This window comes from Tamandua tetradactyla, chromosome 1, assembly GCF_023851605.1.
Source record: "Tamandua tetradactyla isolate mTamTet1 chromosome 1, mTamTet1.pri, whole genome shotgun sequence".
Lineage (NCBI taxonomy): Eukaryota > Metazoa > Chordata > Mammalia > Pilosa > Myrmecophagidae > Tamandua > Tamandua tetradactyla.
The window spans coordinates 229751208-229768975 of NC_135327.1; the positions used below are offsets into that span (position 1 = coordinate 229751208).

A 17768-nucleotide genomic window follows, 5' to 3' on the forward strand; every position below is an offset into this window, starting at 1 on the left:
ACCGCCACCACGGGGGTGAAAGTGATGGCAAAGCCGGGCTGGCGAGAGATGGAATTAGGGAGCCCAGCTCAAGCCTAATGACAGGGTATTTGCTCTCATACTTAATTATATAACGGAGATTTTCTTCCCCATGATCAAAATAGCCTACTATTTATCATCCTGCCTTTAACAGTTTAATTACTAGTGATGGTGAAGAGTGGTTCACAGAAACCTAAAATTATGGCTAATCTCTGAGAATTAAAAAAAGCAACGCAGCGCACAGATAAGACCCACGTGTTCCAGTGCTGATTTCCCGAGTAAAGCAGACGTTGAATGTGGCAGGCCCTGCCCTTGCGAGCCGGGAGCTGGTGGGCTTTGGAACAACTTTACCTGGTCTGTCCGGTCCTGGGCGTGCCTGGAGGGGCCGCGCTAGCGGGGACGTCCTCGGGGAACCGAATCCGCGCCATCAGGCTTCACGGCGTATAGGAGGGAGACCGTGGGATGATCTCGGGCTAGGGCTCCTTTTCAACACACGTGTTTACAATCATGGGTGGATAAGGGCGATATAACTTCCAGCAACTGACCTTCATCTTCTCAGCTAGTCCCCAGGTTTCAGACTGGACGGCGTTAGTGGGGGGGGGGGGGTGCACGGTGGGGCCTTCTCTGCATTTCCTGTCCTCCTGGGTCCCCCGTGTCCCTGCAGGTCCTGCCCCCCCCCCCCCCAGGCCCTCTCCCGGCCTCTCCCCATCCCAAGGGGAAGGCATGACTCCATTTACTGCTGGGCTTGGGTGAAGAAGTGAACCCGCTCGAGTCAGCGGGCTTCTCGTTGTTCTGCCTGCTGGGTGGGGGGCCGCCTGGCTGTTCCCACCAGCTGGGGGACTTCCTGCAGGGTCTCCGCCTGTGGGGGGAGAGGAGGGGGTCTGCGCATGCCCATCAGCTGGCTGTGATTTCAGCAGAATTAATTAATTTTGGATAGCCCTTCATGCCCCCAAGTAAGCCACTTCCTCCAGCCCAGCATGTGTGGGTAATAATGCTAATATCACCTTGGAGTTGTTTAATTCCTGCCTCTTCCTCTTAATCCCTTATGCTGATGGCAACTCGCTTTCAGTCTTGAGATGGGCAGCTCGGCTTGATGCAGACTTAAAGTCACACTAAACCAGGGGGCTCGTGCGCGTGGAAAACGCAGCTCCGTTCACAGTTCCTGGGCGGCCGGACGAGCCGGGACCTGATTCCCATCGACACCAGCTCCCGGCGTGGGAGCCCAGTATGGCTAGGGAGAGCAGAGCCCCGGTTATCTAAAGCACGGTTTTTCCGTACTCTCCCTCATCGTCTTTGCAATTTGGTGCCGAATACAAGTCTATTTAATTCAGCTTCTTTTGAGGACCATTCCACATCTGAGTGTATACTTCAGGAAATGGACTTTATCGATTTACTTATGTAGTTCAAAGAGGGCACATTAAAAAGAGTTTTTCTTGTTTCTCTTCTCATGTAATTTATGTTGTTTTTTAGATTCAATACAAAGAAGAGTATAGAAAGTCTAAAGACAAGTGCAGCTTTGTAACAGACACTCCTATGTTAGCTCACGTGAAGAACATTGGGGCTTTTATCTCCGAGGTAAGCTCTCAGAAACTTGCAAAACGGCTTGCATTTTCTTGTACTATTTATGCAGATAAAAGTCTGTGTATTAAAGGTGGAGGATAGTATTTTCCGAAGCATCACGGAATGTTGATAATATCAATATAGCTTTTCATTTGAAGAACAATTTTAGAGGTTTTATTGAATAGCAAGACCAACTGCATCAGCATTCATAATTCAAAATTTCCATTTCTCATTCATTTGTAAACCATAATTTATTCTTAATGTTAACATCAGTCAAGACTTTTTGTTTAATAAGTATTAAAATATAGTTGATGCCATTGGTGATTGTGGGATTCTTTTGACTATTCTGAAATGCTTTGGAAACTGGCCAATTACGAGTGGCACGGTCTGCAGGCGGTCAGAACCCACACGGCACAGAGAGGCAGCCGCAGATAAAATATTTCAGATATCTGTATTTAGTCCTGTGGTGTTACAGCTTTGCTCTGAAGGTCATGTACTGACACTAATTTTTATTTCCCACTAAGCTTTATTGAAAAATAAACTGGATTGACTTAGCAGCAGTCCAGTTCAGACTTCGTACACGAGTTATGGTTTTCGTAAAAGAAAAACAATGGTTTAAATTTAGTTTCTTCTTCTTTTTTGGAAAGAACATCCTTCTATTTTCTTATGTTTAATTTGTAGTTGGTGTTCTATATATGTATAAAAAAGCATTTCCTAGGGTTCACCTAAGTTTGGAGCTCTTTGTTTCCTTTGGTTCTTCAAAAAAAAGAAAGCAAAAGGCAGATTTGATCATTTCTAGGTGAGAGAAGCCCACAGAAGAGCTAATAAAAATCCACGCAGGTCCAGCAGTAATATGACCACAGTTTTAGGGGGCCTTTAGTGTTTTTTTTTTTTTTCCAAGCATCTTGCTTGAAATAGCTCAAAATTGGGTTTGTTAGAGAAAGGAGATCATTTGGCACAGGAAATGAATGAAGAGGTTGAGTTTAAAATAGTAAACCGTAGTTACATCAGACTTTGTAGGGAGTGGAACCGTGGGCAGACCTGGGGTCTTTACCTGCTGTTTCAAGTCTCTCTCAGCTCTCAGAGCGTTGGAATCACGTGGGGAGCGCCTGGTGAACCTGGGTGCCCAGGCCCTGTGTCTGCGTGGCTGACTCAGGGGCGCAAGCTGCCAGCATTGTTCAGAAGTTCCCCAATGATGCTAACGTGCACCCTGGTTTCGAGCTACAGTTTGGTGGTGCTGCAGGTGCTGTGAGCCACACAGGGTCCCGCCTAATCCTGGTCAGAGCTCACAGTTCTTGATCCAGCACCCCGAGCCCAGGGCCACTCTGTGCCCTGCGCCAGCAGCGCCCCCGCGATTGGCACACTTCACCACTTGGGCCGATGGACCCCATCATATACACCTCTATTTTACTCCCAGCTTTCTGACTGATATTTAAGAACGACTCTTGAAAAGGGATATTTTTATTCAGTCACTGGAAAGCACTGACAAAATAGTTAATTTTAGAAGTCCCAGACTCAGGTATGAACTATTGAGTGCCATTTTGAAAATAAGTCAAATCTACCAGCTGGTGCATAAAATGCAGTGTCTTTGGTACATGCTTTAAAATCCATTTAAACTCGTGAGGCGTGGCTGACGCTGCGCTCGCCAGCTGCATGTGCTAGGACAGCACAGGGCTGGGGGTCGCGGGGTCTCCTCTGGGATGGGGAGACCACTGGGAAGGGACAGACTGGGAAAGTGGCAACAGAACCCTCACGGAAGTGCCTGGCCTCTGCGTTTTGCATCACGTTGGAAAGAGATTGACATGGCCTTCTTGGGGTTGTTTCTGCCGAAAGGAAAACATTTTCAGAAAAGTCGGTATTTTCTCCTATGAAGAACTGAAACCCAAAGAACATTTGAGGGCCGCAAGGCTTATACAGGATTTCCACCCAGGACAATGATGCTCAAGTCTTGCTCCTGGTGGGAATGATACCGGGGGCTTGTCTGGAACATGGAAAATGCGATTTTTATGTTAGTGATGCTGCTTGTTGTGAGCAGAGGGAAGCTCGGCATTTTCAGTTATTAATGGGTTGTTCTCCAAGGAGTAAGCCATAGAGAGGAGGCGGGAGCCCCCTGAGCCTGGCTCCCTGGAGGGAAGGGTGAGTGGGTAACAGGTACGCCGTGTCTTAGAGGAGACTTTCAGCACGCCGGGCTGTGCGTGCAGCTTCTGGAGAGCAGGCACTATTTACTGGTATTTTCTTGGCAGCTCAGACAGATCACAGATCAAACAGACAAAACAGACAAAACTCTCAATGTACGCAAATAGATTGGCTTTTACACCGGTGCATTGTTAAATAGAAAACAGTACTTTCTTGCTTGTCCCATTTAAAGCTTTCTTGTGATAAACTGGGTTTATTATCCACCTCTTCAGAATAGGATTGCTACATCCAGTATCCAAAATGGTCTTCAATCCTGCTTCTGAAGGAAATTTCCTTTTAGCCTATTTTGATGTTCACAGTAAAAGAGGCAAAAAAGGAATGCTTATGTTTTTCCCTTTTTTCCCTAGGCAAAATACAAAGGCACCATCAAGGCAGACCTTTCCAACTCGCTCTATAAGCAGATGCCAGCTACAATCGACAGCGTCTTCGCCAGAGAAGTCACCCAGCTTCAGAGTGAGGTCTCGTTTCCCTAAATCGTTGTATAACTATGTAGCTCAAACAGATAAGGATTTAGAAAAGATTGCTTGAGTATTAGATCCGGGTGGAAGCCAGAAGCAGCTGGCACATGTGCTGCCTGGTGCCTCCTCAAGCCCCTCTTGCCACCTCCCCCTCGCAGTCCAGCTTCCATCGCATTCTTAAAGCAGATGCGAACCTGCGATCCCGAAGAGGAGAACGTTTCAGTGGCTTGTTACCTGTCATGTAGAGAGTTAATGGCTCCTTTTGGAACCCACAGGTCTTTGTCCATCCCTAGCCGAGCCTGCCTCGGCTTCCTTTTCTGTGGATTGTTTTCCATCCAGCATATCTCAGGCTAGCCCGGAGAGCCCCATCGGGAAAGGGGCTGTTTCAGCGAGGTCCTTGCAGGAGAGTTTAGGACCTGTGGCCATGTCAACCGCTTTGCAGCAGCAGAGTTTGGGACACATCACCTGAGGCATTCTGACTGTACTTAGTCTTTCAGGATTTTTAGGACAGAATTTAAAAATAGAATATTCCACCTTTCTTTCTCCACTCGTCGTACGGTTTTGTTTTCTTCATTGCTTGGTCGGATTTTGTTACCTTGTCTGTACCTTGCCTCCCTCAGCTGCACCAGGCGTGGAGGACTGGGGTGTGATTGTCTCACCTGGTTGGGCCGCTCTACCACCCTCTCACCTCTCTCGTGCCTCATCTGTCTTGTGCCCCTCCATCCCTAACTTAGAACAGAACCTGGCACACAGGGAGGGTTCAGGAAACACTTGTCAAATGGTACTTGTTGAATTTTTTAATGTCCTATCCAAGGACATGCTCCTTTTGCATAGTTTACATTCTTGATGCTACATTTTAGGTTAATCATAATGACAAACAGCTGGAAATGCTAAACTTATGCTGTTTAATCCTCACAACAACCTCATGTCAGAGATATGGAAATGGAAGCGCAGAGAAGTTAAGTAACTTTCCCAAGGTCACACAGCCAGGGCATGGCAGAGCCCTTGAGCCTGAGGGGCCTGGCTTCGGAGTTTTGTTCTTAACCATTCATTGTGCCCCCTCCCTCCTAGCTTCCTTAAGTCCCTTTCTTTTATTGGACAAGGTCACTTCTTTCTCCACAATCTTTTTTTCTTTTTGGTGAAGAATGCCTGGTTAATTTTAAGAGAGTCAGAAATAGATGACTCTTGAAAGATCCTGATGGGTTAGCCTTTGCAGATACCTTTAAGTACTTCATTATTGCAAATTTAAATGTCCACTTTGCACTCAACTTGGCAGTAAGCTAATCTCAGCCAAGCAACACGAGGCTAAAAATACCCACTGTCGGGGCTCTGCACGGCTGACTGTGACTAATGTGCCTCTCATTTGTCCTCCGACATCTGGTCACTCAGCCGCCCACTGGTATTGTGGGCCACTTCATAAAACGAATAATTACAACACTGGATATGTGACACGCTACTATTATCCAAAAAGAGAAAAACGTTTATTCTTATTTTTAGACTTAGGAAGGTAACATTTTCAAATATTTACATCCTTACTGCTTTGGAAGTGCCCAATCTTTCTCACCTAAAGTCTAAACAGACCTAAAGCACACACACAGTGTGTGCTACGTAGGACTAAACGTGGGAAATAATCCATGTGTCATACACTTTGGAATCCAGCTCTCTGGTTTTTCATACACTTTGGAATCCATCTCTGTTTTTATTTTTGGAGGGAAGGACCCAGACACGAAATTGCTTACATTGTTCAGAGGTGTTTGTCGTGTAGTAGACGATGTGAAATTGCTTACACCGTCACCGTGTTTCCCCGTGGCAGAGTGTGCTCTGCTGGAAAGGGTGTTTGTGTGCCCCCTGAAGCGGCAGGCTGGCTTCTGCTGTGATTAGCTGGTGAGCCTGTTATTAAGGACAGGCCTGGACTTAGAATAAGTATCTGTTTCAAAGCTTTCTGTGATTTTGGTAACATTTCTTCAGATTTACCTACATCTCTGTTACTGTTGTTAAAATTGTAGCTGTCAGGGGCAAGCAGGGGGAGTCTGGGAAGCTCCTGTGACAGTCGCCCCCTCATCTTGTGCCGGGCTCGGAGAGCACCCCGTCTGCAGTAACCCATGTTAGAGTAGCGGGCAGGCTCTGGAATTTATGGGGGTTCCAGGTTCTGGTGAAAAGTCTTCTAAACTTTTGAAGTTGTAACAAACATCATCTTACAGTCGAATTTGTGAAAATTTGTCCACTTTAAATTAAAACGAGAGGGGAAGGGGTAAGGTGGGCTTAACTAGGCTAGTACTTCCTTATAGGAAATGACTGAGAAGAAAAGCTTTAAGAAAGGAGGGATGTAGAGTTTTCCAAAGGCTGTTTTATGAAATAGCCCCCAGTCAAGAAGCCAGTCAACAAAGGTGACCAAGAGTGGCCCCGGCAGGCGCGCGTGAGCCTGCAGCGCGGGGTCCACCCCAGGCGCTCAGCACTGCCGCGCCCAGGATCCGGCTGAGAGCTCAGGTGTGTCCGCAGTGGCCACACGTCCTGTTTCAGAGCTTCAGAGGTGTCTGTGCTCTGGGAGTAAAGGAACATTGTCCCATGTGGTACTTATAAAATATGAAATTTACTCTAAGTACAGATATATGTGCATCTTATATGTGCATATAGAAGACATGAAAGTATACTAGAAGAAATAAGACATGAAAATATACTAGAAGAACAAAATATAGGACAAATGCATATATGATTTATATAAATATACTAATAAGCAAAGCATATCAGAGAGTCACGGCTGCCCTCGTCTAATCAGGTATCTGTACCGCAGCAGCCTTATTTCTCAAAGGGGTGAAGAAAACAGTTGTCACCTAGGGGAACGCGACCCACTATTGATAACACCTAAGATATCAAATTTATGAGCATATTTATTAGCTTGATGTAATTTTCCATTAGCTATGCTAAGGAAGAAAATTAATATGATAAATTAAAGTTCAGCTGCTTCCAATATGATATTATTTTAATTCTAAAGTGGTACTTAGTAGCAGCTATAAATGAAATGACTATTTTAACACTGCAAGTAGAAAATTACATAGCCTTTTTAAAAAAGAGTCCTTTTTGAAATTGTACTTCATGACTCAGCATTTCTCTAATAACCCGCAAAACAATTGGCTGCCCTGGTTATGTTCATAAAGTCACAAGTATATCATAGCTTGTGTAAAACACAAAATAAAACAGACATCCAGCAAAAATGACATAAGCAAATGCTAGCTCTTTATTTAGGAAAAAAACCCATCTCATAGCAATTTTATCCTTGACTTTATAGACTTAGACCATTAACCTCCCACCCCCTGTGAAGATATAATTTGGAGAGTAATGGAACTGAGAAAATGGACCTTGTCAGACTCAGTGGACGTTCTTAATGGGTTTCCTGTTTAACGTAACTAACTGGTTAAAATTTAAAGATAGGTTCATCAAATTTAGGTATCCCAGTGGGTTAGGTTGATGAGCAGACTCTGACGAGCTGGAATGGACCTGGGACAGCGGGAGGTGTTGCGGTCGCGTCCTAGTCGTCCAGCTAATGCACAAGGACAGGACGGGGTGTGGGGACGATGGTGGGCAGCCCCGGGAGAGAGTGGAGGGCGGTCGTGGATGGAGATGTCAACACCACCATCAGGAGGGGAGCCGGGACCTGTGGGTGCGCTCATGGCATTGAACCCATGGAAGGTGATGATGTGGGGTTAGGTAGGGTTGGTCAGACCATGCCTGGAAGGCTGTGGGCACTTGTGGAAAGTGTCCACTGGACACACTGGAGCTCGTGCTGAGGACGCTCTCTGGGGTTTCCACGAAGACGGCCTGGAGAAGTAGAGGACCCTGACTGTGGAGTTCCCACGTGTGAAGTTCTCTCTTGGGGACTTTTCTGTATGGCCAAGCGGATGTACCTGTGGGAAGACAGCTTTGGGTTGATTAAGGGAAGAACTTTCCACCAGAACTTAAAACATTTGCAGATGGCAATGCCCCAGGTGGGGCTCTCTTTCAGTAGAGGTTTTTACGAACCACTAGAGGGAGACAGAGGGGGTTTGGACATTGGTATTTATATTAGATGACTTTAAAAATCATACAGATTAAGATGCCATGATTTATTTTTAAATATTAGTTTTATCATTTTAATCCTTTAGACAGGTAGGTAGGTTAACTGTTTATAAGAGACTATAAGGAGTTTTAGTTAAGAATGTTTAATAAACTTATTCATCCATTCAATAAACATCATGTTTGTTTCTCCTGTGTGCCATTCACAGTGATAAAGGGTGTAATGGGTAGAAAGATTTTCCTTATGTTGAACTGTGTCCTTGTTTATTGGAAATTAGACTTTTGCTTTGTTCTTCGGGAAAGTTGGTTTGGTTTTTCTCTCTAAGTTGTCTTTCTTCTGTTGGTCAAATAATCTCAGTTCCCTTTAGCATCTTTTTCTTGCTAAACTTTTTATATTTAAAAAGTTAATTTAACATTTCATCTATTCACTGACTTACTCATTTCAAAAATATTTACTGATGTGGTGCTGATTCCGTGCTCGGCGCTATTCTGGGTCCTGAGGACGTGGGGAACTGGACAGGTATGCTCCAGGAAGGGAAGATACCACAAAGAAAACAAGGTGAAGATGACAAGAGGGTAACACACAGACTGAGAGATGGGGCATCACTTGGTTGCCATGTCCTGGATCTCCATTAATTTCTCCTCTATTGTCCCATCTGGCTGCAGTGCCTCTGAGCCCGTGCCACCCCTCTGTCTCACCAGAGCAGGTTGAGCAAGGTGGCCCTGGGTGGCACTGGACAGAGGACCAGGCTTGACGTAGCTGAGCATTTCTGCCTGTATGCAAAGGTGGGGGCACAGAATGCGGTTTATACTGCATTACAGCCGGGTCTCCATAAAATCAAACAACCCTTAAAAAATGGGCAGCTTACTTTAAAAATATCCCATGATTTCTCCCCACTTTGCTTTGTTTTCCCAAGATTTAAATGTTGAACTAAGAACTTGAAGCCAAGATTGAATCCCAAGGTTGATCCTAAGAGCTCTTGGATGTGGAAGGTTTCCCAAAACCACAGCTGGGATTTGAGACAGTTGAATATGAGTGGGGATGTCATCTTTGGGTCAGAGGTGTTTTCAGTGAACAATGAAGAGTTAGGAGTCTACCGGAAGCAGTAAGGTTAAAGCATTATGCATTCCATCCTGTTATGGGGACTTAGGCAAATTTAAACATCAGCAGTGGTATTCAAATATATCAAGTCCTAGCAAAGCGCTGAGCTTCGACAGGTAAGCCTTTAACACGTCCCTCCATGAAACTAACGCTGATTTGGGTTGTAAAGGTGGTCTACAAGGAGAAGCACAGCGCGGCCAAGGGAGTCTCAGATTATGCGCGCATGAGGGAGCCGCCCGAGGTGAAACACGCCATGGAAATCAGCAAGCAGCAGAGTGAGGTAAGGACGCACCTTCCTCTCGTCCGTGCTCCTTCCTGAGCGCTGGCTCCCCTCTTACTGGGCAGACGACTGTAGGGTTGGGATTTAAATATTACGGCAGCTCTGATGCAAAGAGGAATATATGTTTTCCTTTGTTACATCCGCCCTATTCTGTCAGCAGTTTGCTGGGCATTGGAGACTCTGCTTTGCAGACGGGTGTGGGTGTGCCCAGCCTCCTGGGTGGTTGGCCTCTGCTAGCACTGTTTTGAGCTGTTGCTGAAGCTCATGTGTTTCCACTCTAGAACCATGGAAAGTGCTGGAGGAAAAGCCTCAGACATCAGTGGCCCCAGGAAGCAGAAGCTTCTAACTTGACTAGTGGCACCCAAGGCTGTTAGTTTTGGAATATCCGCAGGGTGCCAGCTGCCAAACTTCAGGAGGGTGGAGATGGGAAGGGGTTAGCTCATGCGCTGGCACTGGCCCACCCAGAAGCGGGAGCCAAGGTGGAGGCTGAGCCCCCCAGGAACCAACCTGCCCTTCCCTGCAGGCAGGCAGGGACCTCACCTCGGAGCGGCCGCTCAGTGCCACTGCCCTGGCGGCCTGGGACACTGTCTTCCCGAAACCTGGGAGAAGCTGGGCTGTCTCTTCCTGCCGCAGTCATCCACCAAGTGTCTGTCAGGCCCCTGGTGGGTTAGATTAGTTAAGGTAAAGAAAGGGGCCCGTCCTCGCAGGGCCAGGAAAGTCCCTGGTCATGTGACACAGCGTCTAGCTCCCAGGCCCTCCTTGCGCCCCCAGCTCCCGGGACCCCCTGCACCCCCAGATCCCGGGTCCCTCCTGCGCCCCCAGCTCCTGGGTACCCCCTGTGCCCTCAGTTCCCGGCCCACCCTGTGCCCCCAGCTCCCGGGACCCCCCGCACCCCCAGCTCCCGGGCCACCCCTGCGCCCCTAGCTCCCATGTCCTTCCTGTGTATCAGCTCCTGGGCCCTCCCTGCACCCCCAGTTCCCGGGCCCCTTCTGCACCCCAGTTCCCGGACCCTCCCTGTACCCCAGCTCCCGGTCCCCCTCTGCACCCCCAGTTCCCGGGCCCCTTCTGCACCCCAGTTCCCAGGCCCTCCCTGCACCCCAGCTCCCGGTCCCCCTCTGCACCCCCAGTTCCCGGGCCCCTTCTGCACCCCAGTTCCCGGGCCCTCCCTGTGCTCCAGCTCCCGGTCCCCCTCTGTGCCCCCAGTTCCCAGGCCTTCCCTGTGCTACGCTTGGCTGGCCGAACCCTCGGCCCCTGCATCAGGTGTCTTCGCAGCTGGCAGAGGGCTTGGCTGTGGCCCTGTAGCAGTCAGTGTTTCAGGGGAGCTGGGGGTCTCCGTGAGCTAGACCACACGCTTCTCTGGAGGGGTCAGGCGGATCGGACAGAGACGCCAGGTCTGGGCCCAGGAGCAAGGTCTCCTGAAGGGGATGCTTTACGAGGGACCGATATCATGGAAATAATCCTATCGTCATCTCTGAATAATAACATAATAATAGCCGTCACTGGGAACGGTGCCAAGACTTTCCAGTTCTCACAAAAGCCCAGGGCTTGAGCCTCTGTCATGGATGAGGGAAACGCAGTGTTGGGACCACACGTGCCTCTGAGTCCGCTGTGCCTCCCTGCCCTGCGGCCTCCTCCTGGAGGTCACAGACAGACCGCCAGGCTTGGAAATTCAGTTTTAAAACAAGCCAATCAATGACTCTCATCTGAATTCAGATCACTGGCTGTAGCGTGCTGCAGGAGGGGAGGACTGCGACCCCTGGAGGGGAGGATTGAGACCCCAGAGGGGAGGACTGCAGCCCCAGAGAGGAGGACTGCAGCCCCCAGAGGGGAAGATTGTCACCCCTGAGGGGAGGACTGCAGCCCCCAGAGGGGAAGACTATCACCCCTGAGGGGAGGACTGCAGCCCCGGAGAGGAGGACTGCAGCCCCGGCTGCTGCTCCGACCCCTGCAGGCTGGAGCAGGGGTGGCAGTGGGGTGGGGCCGCTGTTCCTGGGTCTGCCCCCTTCTCTGATCGTTGGGTGGATGCAAGTAGGGAACATCCTTCTCGTAGTACCAGGCTTAGTGCTTTAACTCTGCCTTTTTGTGGAGAGTCCCTGGACGGAGGGACAGACAGAAGCTGTGCACACTTCTCTGCCAGCCCTTCAGCCTTTTTGCGCAAAGTTGTGCCTGCTATAGGATTGAGGAAGGGTTAAACACCGTTTACTCAGCTTGAAGGTGAGGACGATGTCTGTGTTCTCCCCGTGGCTTCCTGTTCCCTGGAGCACCGTGTCATCCCTGCAGGATGAACTGTGCATAGGGGGCTCTGAGGCCACAAGGAAGCAGGTTTAGCTCTGGGTCAGTGGGGCCGCGTGGACACGGAAGACAAACTGTCCCCTGCACAGCTCCTGTCCCGGGAAACTCATTTGCGGAAGATTCACCAGGAGGATTGACCTTGGCTGCAGGTGACTTACTGTGAAATGGGCTGTTCCGAGGGCTCTGACCTGCCTCGAGGCGAAGCACGTCAGCATCTCCGCTTCCCCGCTGGTCGCTCCACACCTGTCAGCCTCCTCCGCTGCAGCCCGGGCGCCCTGGCCCGTGTCCTCACTGCAAGCACCGCGGTGGGGAGGCGCGAGGGGTGGGAGGGGGGTCGCTTGACTCTGCAACCGAACCCCCCTGCACAGTAGTGGGGCTTGGATCAGGCAGGCTGGATGAGCAGGATGGGCGGCCTGGCCTCGCCACCCAGGGAAGCGTGCTGGACAGGAGGGCCGAGGTGCTGCTTGGTTGACCCCCAGCTGCCCGCAGGCTCGGCGAGGCTCAGAGGCGGCTGGGGTGACTCGGCCTGTGCGCAAGTTGGGGCCCACCCCAAGGCCTCCTGGACGCCAGGTGAGGCCACCTGTGTAAGGGGCTGCGCGAAGAGCCCGCCCCCAAGACGTGAGGCCTGCCGGGTCCGCCTCGGGTTTTCTGGGGGATCTCGGTGTTCAGGGTGATGTCATAGCTGATCCGAGTCTAAAAGGCCAAGTCAATATGTGATTTCTACCAAGAAGGGCTCAGGTCAGAAGGGCATATCCAGAAGGTTCCGGAACCCATCTTAATACTAGAATCGAGAAGTGATGAGCAACAGCCCGTCTAAGTCCTTGGCCTCTTCAGGAACTTAACTCTGCCAAACGCTTCTAATGTAATTAGGAAACTGGAGGCACTCTCTCCTGTTCCTTTCCCCTAAAGATAGGCTTGTTATGAAGAGTCCCCCCTCATTTGTTTTCTCATCTGTCTTATCAGAGACATGTAGTCCTCGACTTCTGAAGGAAGACAAATGAATTTGAAGCTGCCACTTGTGAGTTTTGTAAGTAATGTGGTCTGCACAGGCATGGGATAAAAATGAGCAGTGAACTTTTCCAAAACATCATATTGGCAGTCGATTCGATGTAGGAAGAAGTATCCAGCAGGGAAAACAAGAGACTTCATGTTCTTTTCAAAAATGATGAATGTACTTTCTTAAAATTAATAAAAACCTAGTAAGAAAAATTTCTATTCCACCAGAAAGAGAAAAAGCTTAAAGATAAATCAGTAAAGTGACCCTGAGAAAACGTTCGTGGCTCTTTCTCCGTCCCAAAGTGCCTTAGGATTTTGAACTAGACGTGATGCATTAGCAGCAGGCTCCTCTGGGTGGTGTGATTAAATTAAATCATGCCCGAGGACACTTGTACCAACTACAAACCACTTCCTAAACACTCAGGATACCGTCGGCTAAAACTCCACGTTGTCCTTTATCGTGCACGACGTGGAAAACCGCTCTGCCTGCCGATGCAGGCAGGTCCTGCATTCACCTACATTTGAAAGGTTTATGTTCTTAGTTCTCCAGGGCCACAGACGGGGCGGATCAGAACAGCTGGGACTCCCTGCTTCACTGCTCCCGAGGCCACAGGCCCAGCGCCGAGGGGTCTGCACACCCATGGCTTCCCTGAAGTCTGCAGTGTCCTGGGGTGGCTGCCCCGCCCCTGCGTGCTGGCTCTGAGCCCCCGCCCCCAATCCTGGCTCTGTCTACCCACCCCACGACATCAGCTCTGCGCCCCCCCCATGTGCCGGCTCTTTCCCCAGCTGCCTCCCCCCTCTCCCGCCTCCCACCGTGCCCACTTTCCTCCACCTGCAGGGTCCCCACTTCTGGTGGGTGAAGAGCCCCCCCTCCAGTGGGGATACCTTGACTGATTACATCTCAGATGTCCCATTACTGCGGAGCCCACCCCGCAGGGCCGGGGTGGGGGGACCTGAACCTGGCTTTGTGGAGACAGGATTCCGTCCCCAACATACTCTCTTATGGTAAAATGATAGTTCCAGCTTAATAATTTGAATGTTTTGATGCACGTCACGCCAGACAGAAGTGAGGAGTTCCTGCCCAAGTGCCTGTCGGACAGTGCCTGGGGGGCTTCTGGGGAGCGGCTCTGCTGGCCGGAGTGCCCTCGGGTCGGGCTGCCTGCTTGTGTGCTGCCCGCTCCGGAGGGCACGTCTGCCCGTCATTCCCACCACGGAACTTGTTTTAACCCTTCCCAGAGCAGCGAAGGGGTAAGGGTTCTGGGCCCGTGGGCTTGTTTTCTGTAAGCTCTGCTGGCTCATTCTGTTCTCAGCCCTCCAGAGTCTGTCTGTCTGTCTGTCTGTCTGTCTGTGGCCCCCTCTGCAACCGCCTTCCGCAGCGCTCCACCTCTGCACCTCTGACTCTCACCGGAAGCGCAGTCCTTGGGGAGGTTTTGCTTCTCTCTCATGTATCGCCTCACCTGCCGAGGGGTCTCAGCTCACCGTGAACTCCCCCAGCCTCAGCGCGTCCCCGAGAGCAAAGGCCACCTCTGCTCCACTTTCTGGATCTGATGGACACGAGCTCCCCTGATTGGCCGAGTCGAGCCCCAGGCCACCAGGAAGGGGACGTGGGGACTTGTGGCCAGCCTTGGGGGGCGTGCCTGTGTTGCCCAGTGACTGAGACAGTCATGCCAGGGTGTGTTTACTGAGGGGCCGGGCGTGCGGACACTGCCCAGTGGGAAGGGAAATGCCAGTGTCTTGGCTGTCGCGGGGAGGAGTCGGAAGACATAAGGAGAGACTGACTGCGATTGAAAGACAAGGAATGGGCAGGCCACGGTGGCTCAGTGGCAGAGTTCTTGCCTGCCATGCTGGAGACCCGGGTTCGATTCCCGCTGCCTGCCCACACACACAAAAAAAGACAAGGAATGCCACGGGATGAGCTGCAAGCTGACAGAAGGTGAACGTGGGGACACGAGAGAGAAACACAGCGATGGATTTTGAGGGAATGAAGATCTTTATTGGAGGCAGTAAAGAGCATATATGCCCCTGAAGGAAAACATGAACTGTAGGGATGTCATGATGTGCTGGATTTAGTACAGAAATCTGTGCCGAATTTGCTTAAGTGAGAAATAAGAATGTATTGATTTCCATAATAGGAGAACTCAGTGTGCCTTCGAGATTAGCTGGATCCAGCAGATTTTCCCTGAGACTCCATGTCTCCTTCCAGCTATGAATTCTCCTGGCTTCTCTGACTTCACTTTTGCACAGACTGTGTGTGTGGCCTCGGGGTGACCGTGGGTCCTTCCAAACATCCGTCCTCACAGCTGCTGCTCTCGCTCCTTGGCCATGTGTGGGCCACCTTTCCCTAAATCATCTTACAGGTTTATTGCAATATCAATTAAAATTCCATTTTTTCCTTTGTGGAATTCACTGAAATTATTCGAATGCGCATTAGTAAGAAAAAATAATTTTAAAAAAGAGAGAATTTTGAAATGGAAGGGTGGCTTAACAGATACTAGGGTTGTTCTAAAGAAATGCATTTAAGGCATGTACGAGTGAGGGTGAATGCTAACTCCGTAGCGTGGCTGGCCACGTGATAAATGGTCTAATGTGGGGGCTGTGCAGCCGTGGTTGTTCATTATTATCATTTCTACTCCTCCTGCTACTTGGGATTCTCTTTGTCACTCTGAGGACGTGCCAGGGAGCAGAACATTACATAGAATGAGAGAAATTCAATCACTGACCCGCAAGCGTCGACCTGTCCTGGACTGATGGACTTTTAGGGCTCTCTCTCTCTCTCTCTCTCTGTCTCTGTGTGTGTTCAGAGCAGCGTATGGTGTTGCAGGAAGACTGTCGGAGGCAGGCGTGGAGGCGGCGGGCTTGTGGCTCCCGTTGGGCAGCTCGCGGGGTTTGGGTTCCAGGAGTGGACGTGGCATCACTTATTCCCAGCCTTGGGGTCGCTGCTGCTTCTCGGCTCCTGCCATGCGGGCAGACGTCCTTGCGGGTGGACACTGGGAACTGGCCCCGGTGTGAACCCCAGTCCCAGGGCTGGTCCCCCAGCTGTGTGTACCTGCGGGGCTGGCTCTCTGCGTCCCCCCAGCGGCTCTGTGGCCTCAGGTGGGGGCTGCCGCTCCCGTCCCTCTGAGGATTGTTTGAGGCCCAGATGTGGCCTCCAGCTTGTGGTTACGGTGGGGGGCACCCTTCGCGGCCGCCGTCCCTGCTGCTCGCCCCCCCCGTGCCCCCACCCCATACCCCATGCCCCCATGCCTCCACTCCCCCACCCATACCCCACGCTCCCATGCCCCCACTCCCCCACCCCATACCCCATGCCCCCATGCCTCCACTCCCCCACCCCATACCCCACGCTCCCATGCCCCCACTCCCCCACCCCATACCCCACACTCCCATGCCCCCACTCCCCCACCCCATACCCCATGCCCCCACTCCCCCACCCCATACCCCACGCTCCCATGCCCCCACTCCCCCACCCCATACCCCATGCCCCCATGCCCCCACTCCCCCACCCCATACCCCACACTCCCATGCCCCCACTCCCCCACCCCATACCCCATGCCTCCACTCCCCCACCCCATACCCCCGCACGCCCCAGGCCCCCACTCCCCCACCCCATACCCCACGCCCCCATGCCTCCACTCCCCCACCCATACCCCACGCTCCCATGCCCCCACTCCCCCACCCCATACCCCACGCTCCCATGCCCCCACTCCCCCACCCCATACCCCCGCACGCCCCAGGCCATGCGGCTGCCAGCAGCTCACAGGGGCACTCAGGTTTCTGAAAGTGTCATGCTTTTCCAGAGCCAGGGTTTCCATTTCCCTCTCATTCTTTTCTGAACAAAAAGACATTCCCTCTCCATATAAATTATTATATGATCAATTTATATTGATCATATAAGTCAATAACGTGGAAAGTCTCATGGGTGGGTAATAATTTTGGTTGTTTCCACCTGAGAGACTTCGTATACACAGCCTGCTTAACTCAGTCTGCCGTTCGTTGGAGCTGAGCATCTTACTTTCTGAGACCAATGAAATTGGTTTATTGTAAATCCCTCGAGGTTCAAAATTCACCTCATACACACGAAACATAACTCAGTTTTCAGTTTCTCTTCATGTTTCTTTTCCTACCTGTATGCACAAAACCCACCTGGAATTCCTTTTTAAGGTAAAGCCTCTAAAAATAGAAAACTGAAACAAGCATGTTTTTGTGGAAATTAGGCTAATTGTGTTTAAGCTGTGTCCACATGAACCGATTCATGGCACGTGTGGTTGAAAACTCTCCTCGGCCATGAGCCAAATGCACGGCCTTACGAGCGTGGCCAGAAGGATATGTAAACGTTTCACTGAAATAACGTGTAGGGAGCCGGCGGAAGTATGGATGCATTATCATTTCTTCCATCCGATGTTTTTGAAAGAAATAAGAAAGTGTGGATGTTGTAACTCTGCAAGGCATAAGGGAAAATAAGAAAGGAAAATACGGGTCTTATTTAGAACTGAGGGTCGTTCAGTGGTCAAGCCAGGGTGGGGGGGTTGCTCATTAAAGTACAGGTCCCTGTTCCCCAGTCACAAAAGTTCTGTTCCAAAATATCAAGCTTGGATTGCAGGAATCTTACATTTTAGTTAAGTATCCAAGATGAGACTATTGTTGCTGAAGGAACGTCAGAAATGCTTGTTTTGTACAAAGTTATGCATTTTGTACAGATGCCCAGTCATGTATGCACTCTACTCTTCCCTGCTTTGGAAGGATGAAGATAGGCTTTCAAAATGACCATTTCCATGTTCTTTGCATTATAACTTTAATAGCATAAAACACAATGGACAGG

The 17768-nt window shown here is 50.4% G+C and overlaps 1 protein-coding gene across 6 annotated transcripts in view; it reads left to right on the plus strand.

Moving 5' to 3' along the window:
- NEBL (nebulette) overlaps positions 1-17768 on the plus strand; it is a 331368-nt gene that overhangs the window by 223577 nt on the left and 90023 nt on the right. For 4 of the 6 annotated variants that reach the window (XM_077154329.1, XM_077154356.1, XM_077154340.1 and 1 more), the window contains exons 3-5: positions 1489-1593; positions 4122-4232; positions 9554-9664. The exons of the other annotated variants lie outside the window; for them this stretch is intronic. In XM_077154329.1, the coding sequence (XP_077010444.1) occupies positions 1489-1593; positions 4122-4232; positions 9554-9664 (327 nt within the window). The remainder of the gene's footprint in view (positions 1-1488; positions 1594-4121; positions 4233-9553; positions 9665-17768) is intronic. 6 annotated transcript variants of the gene reach the window in all.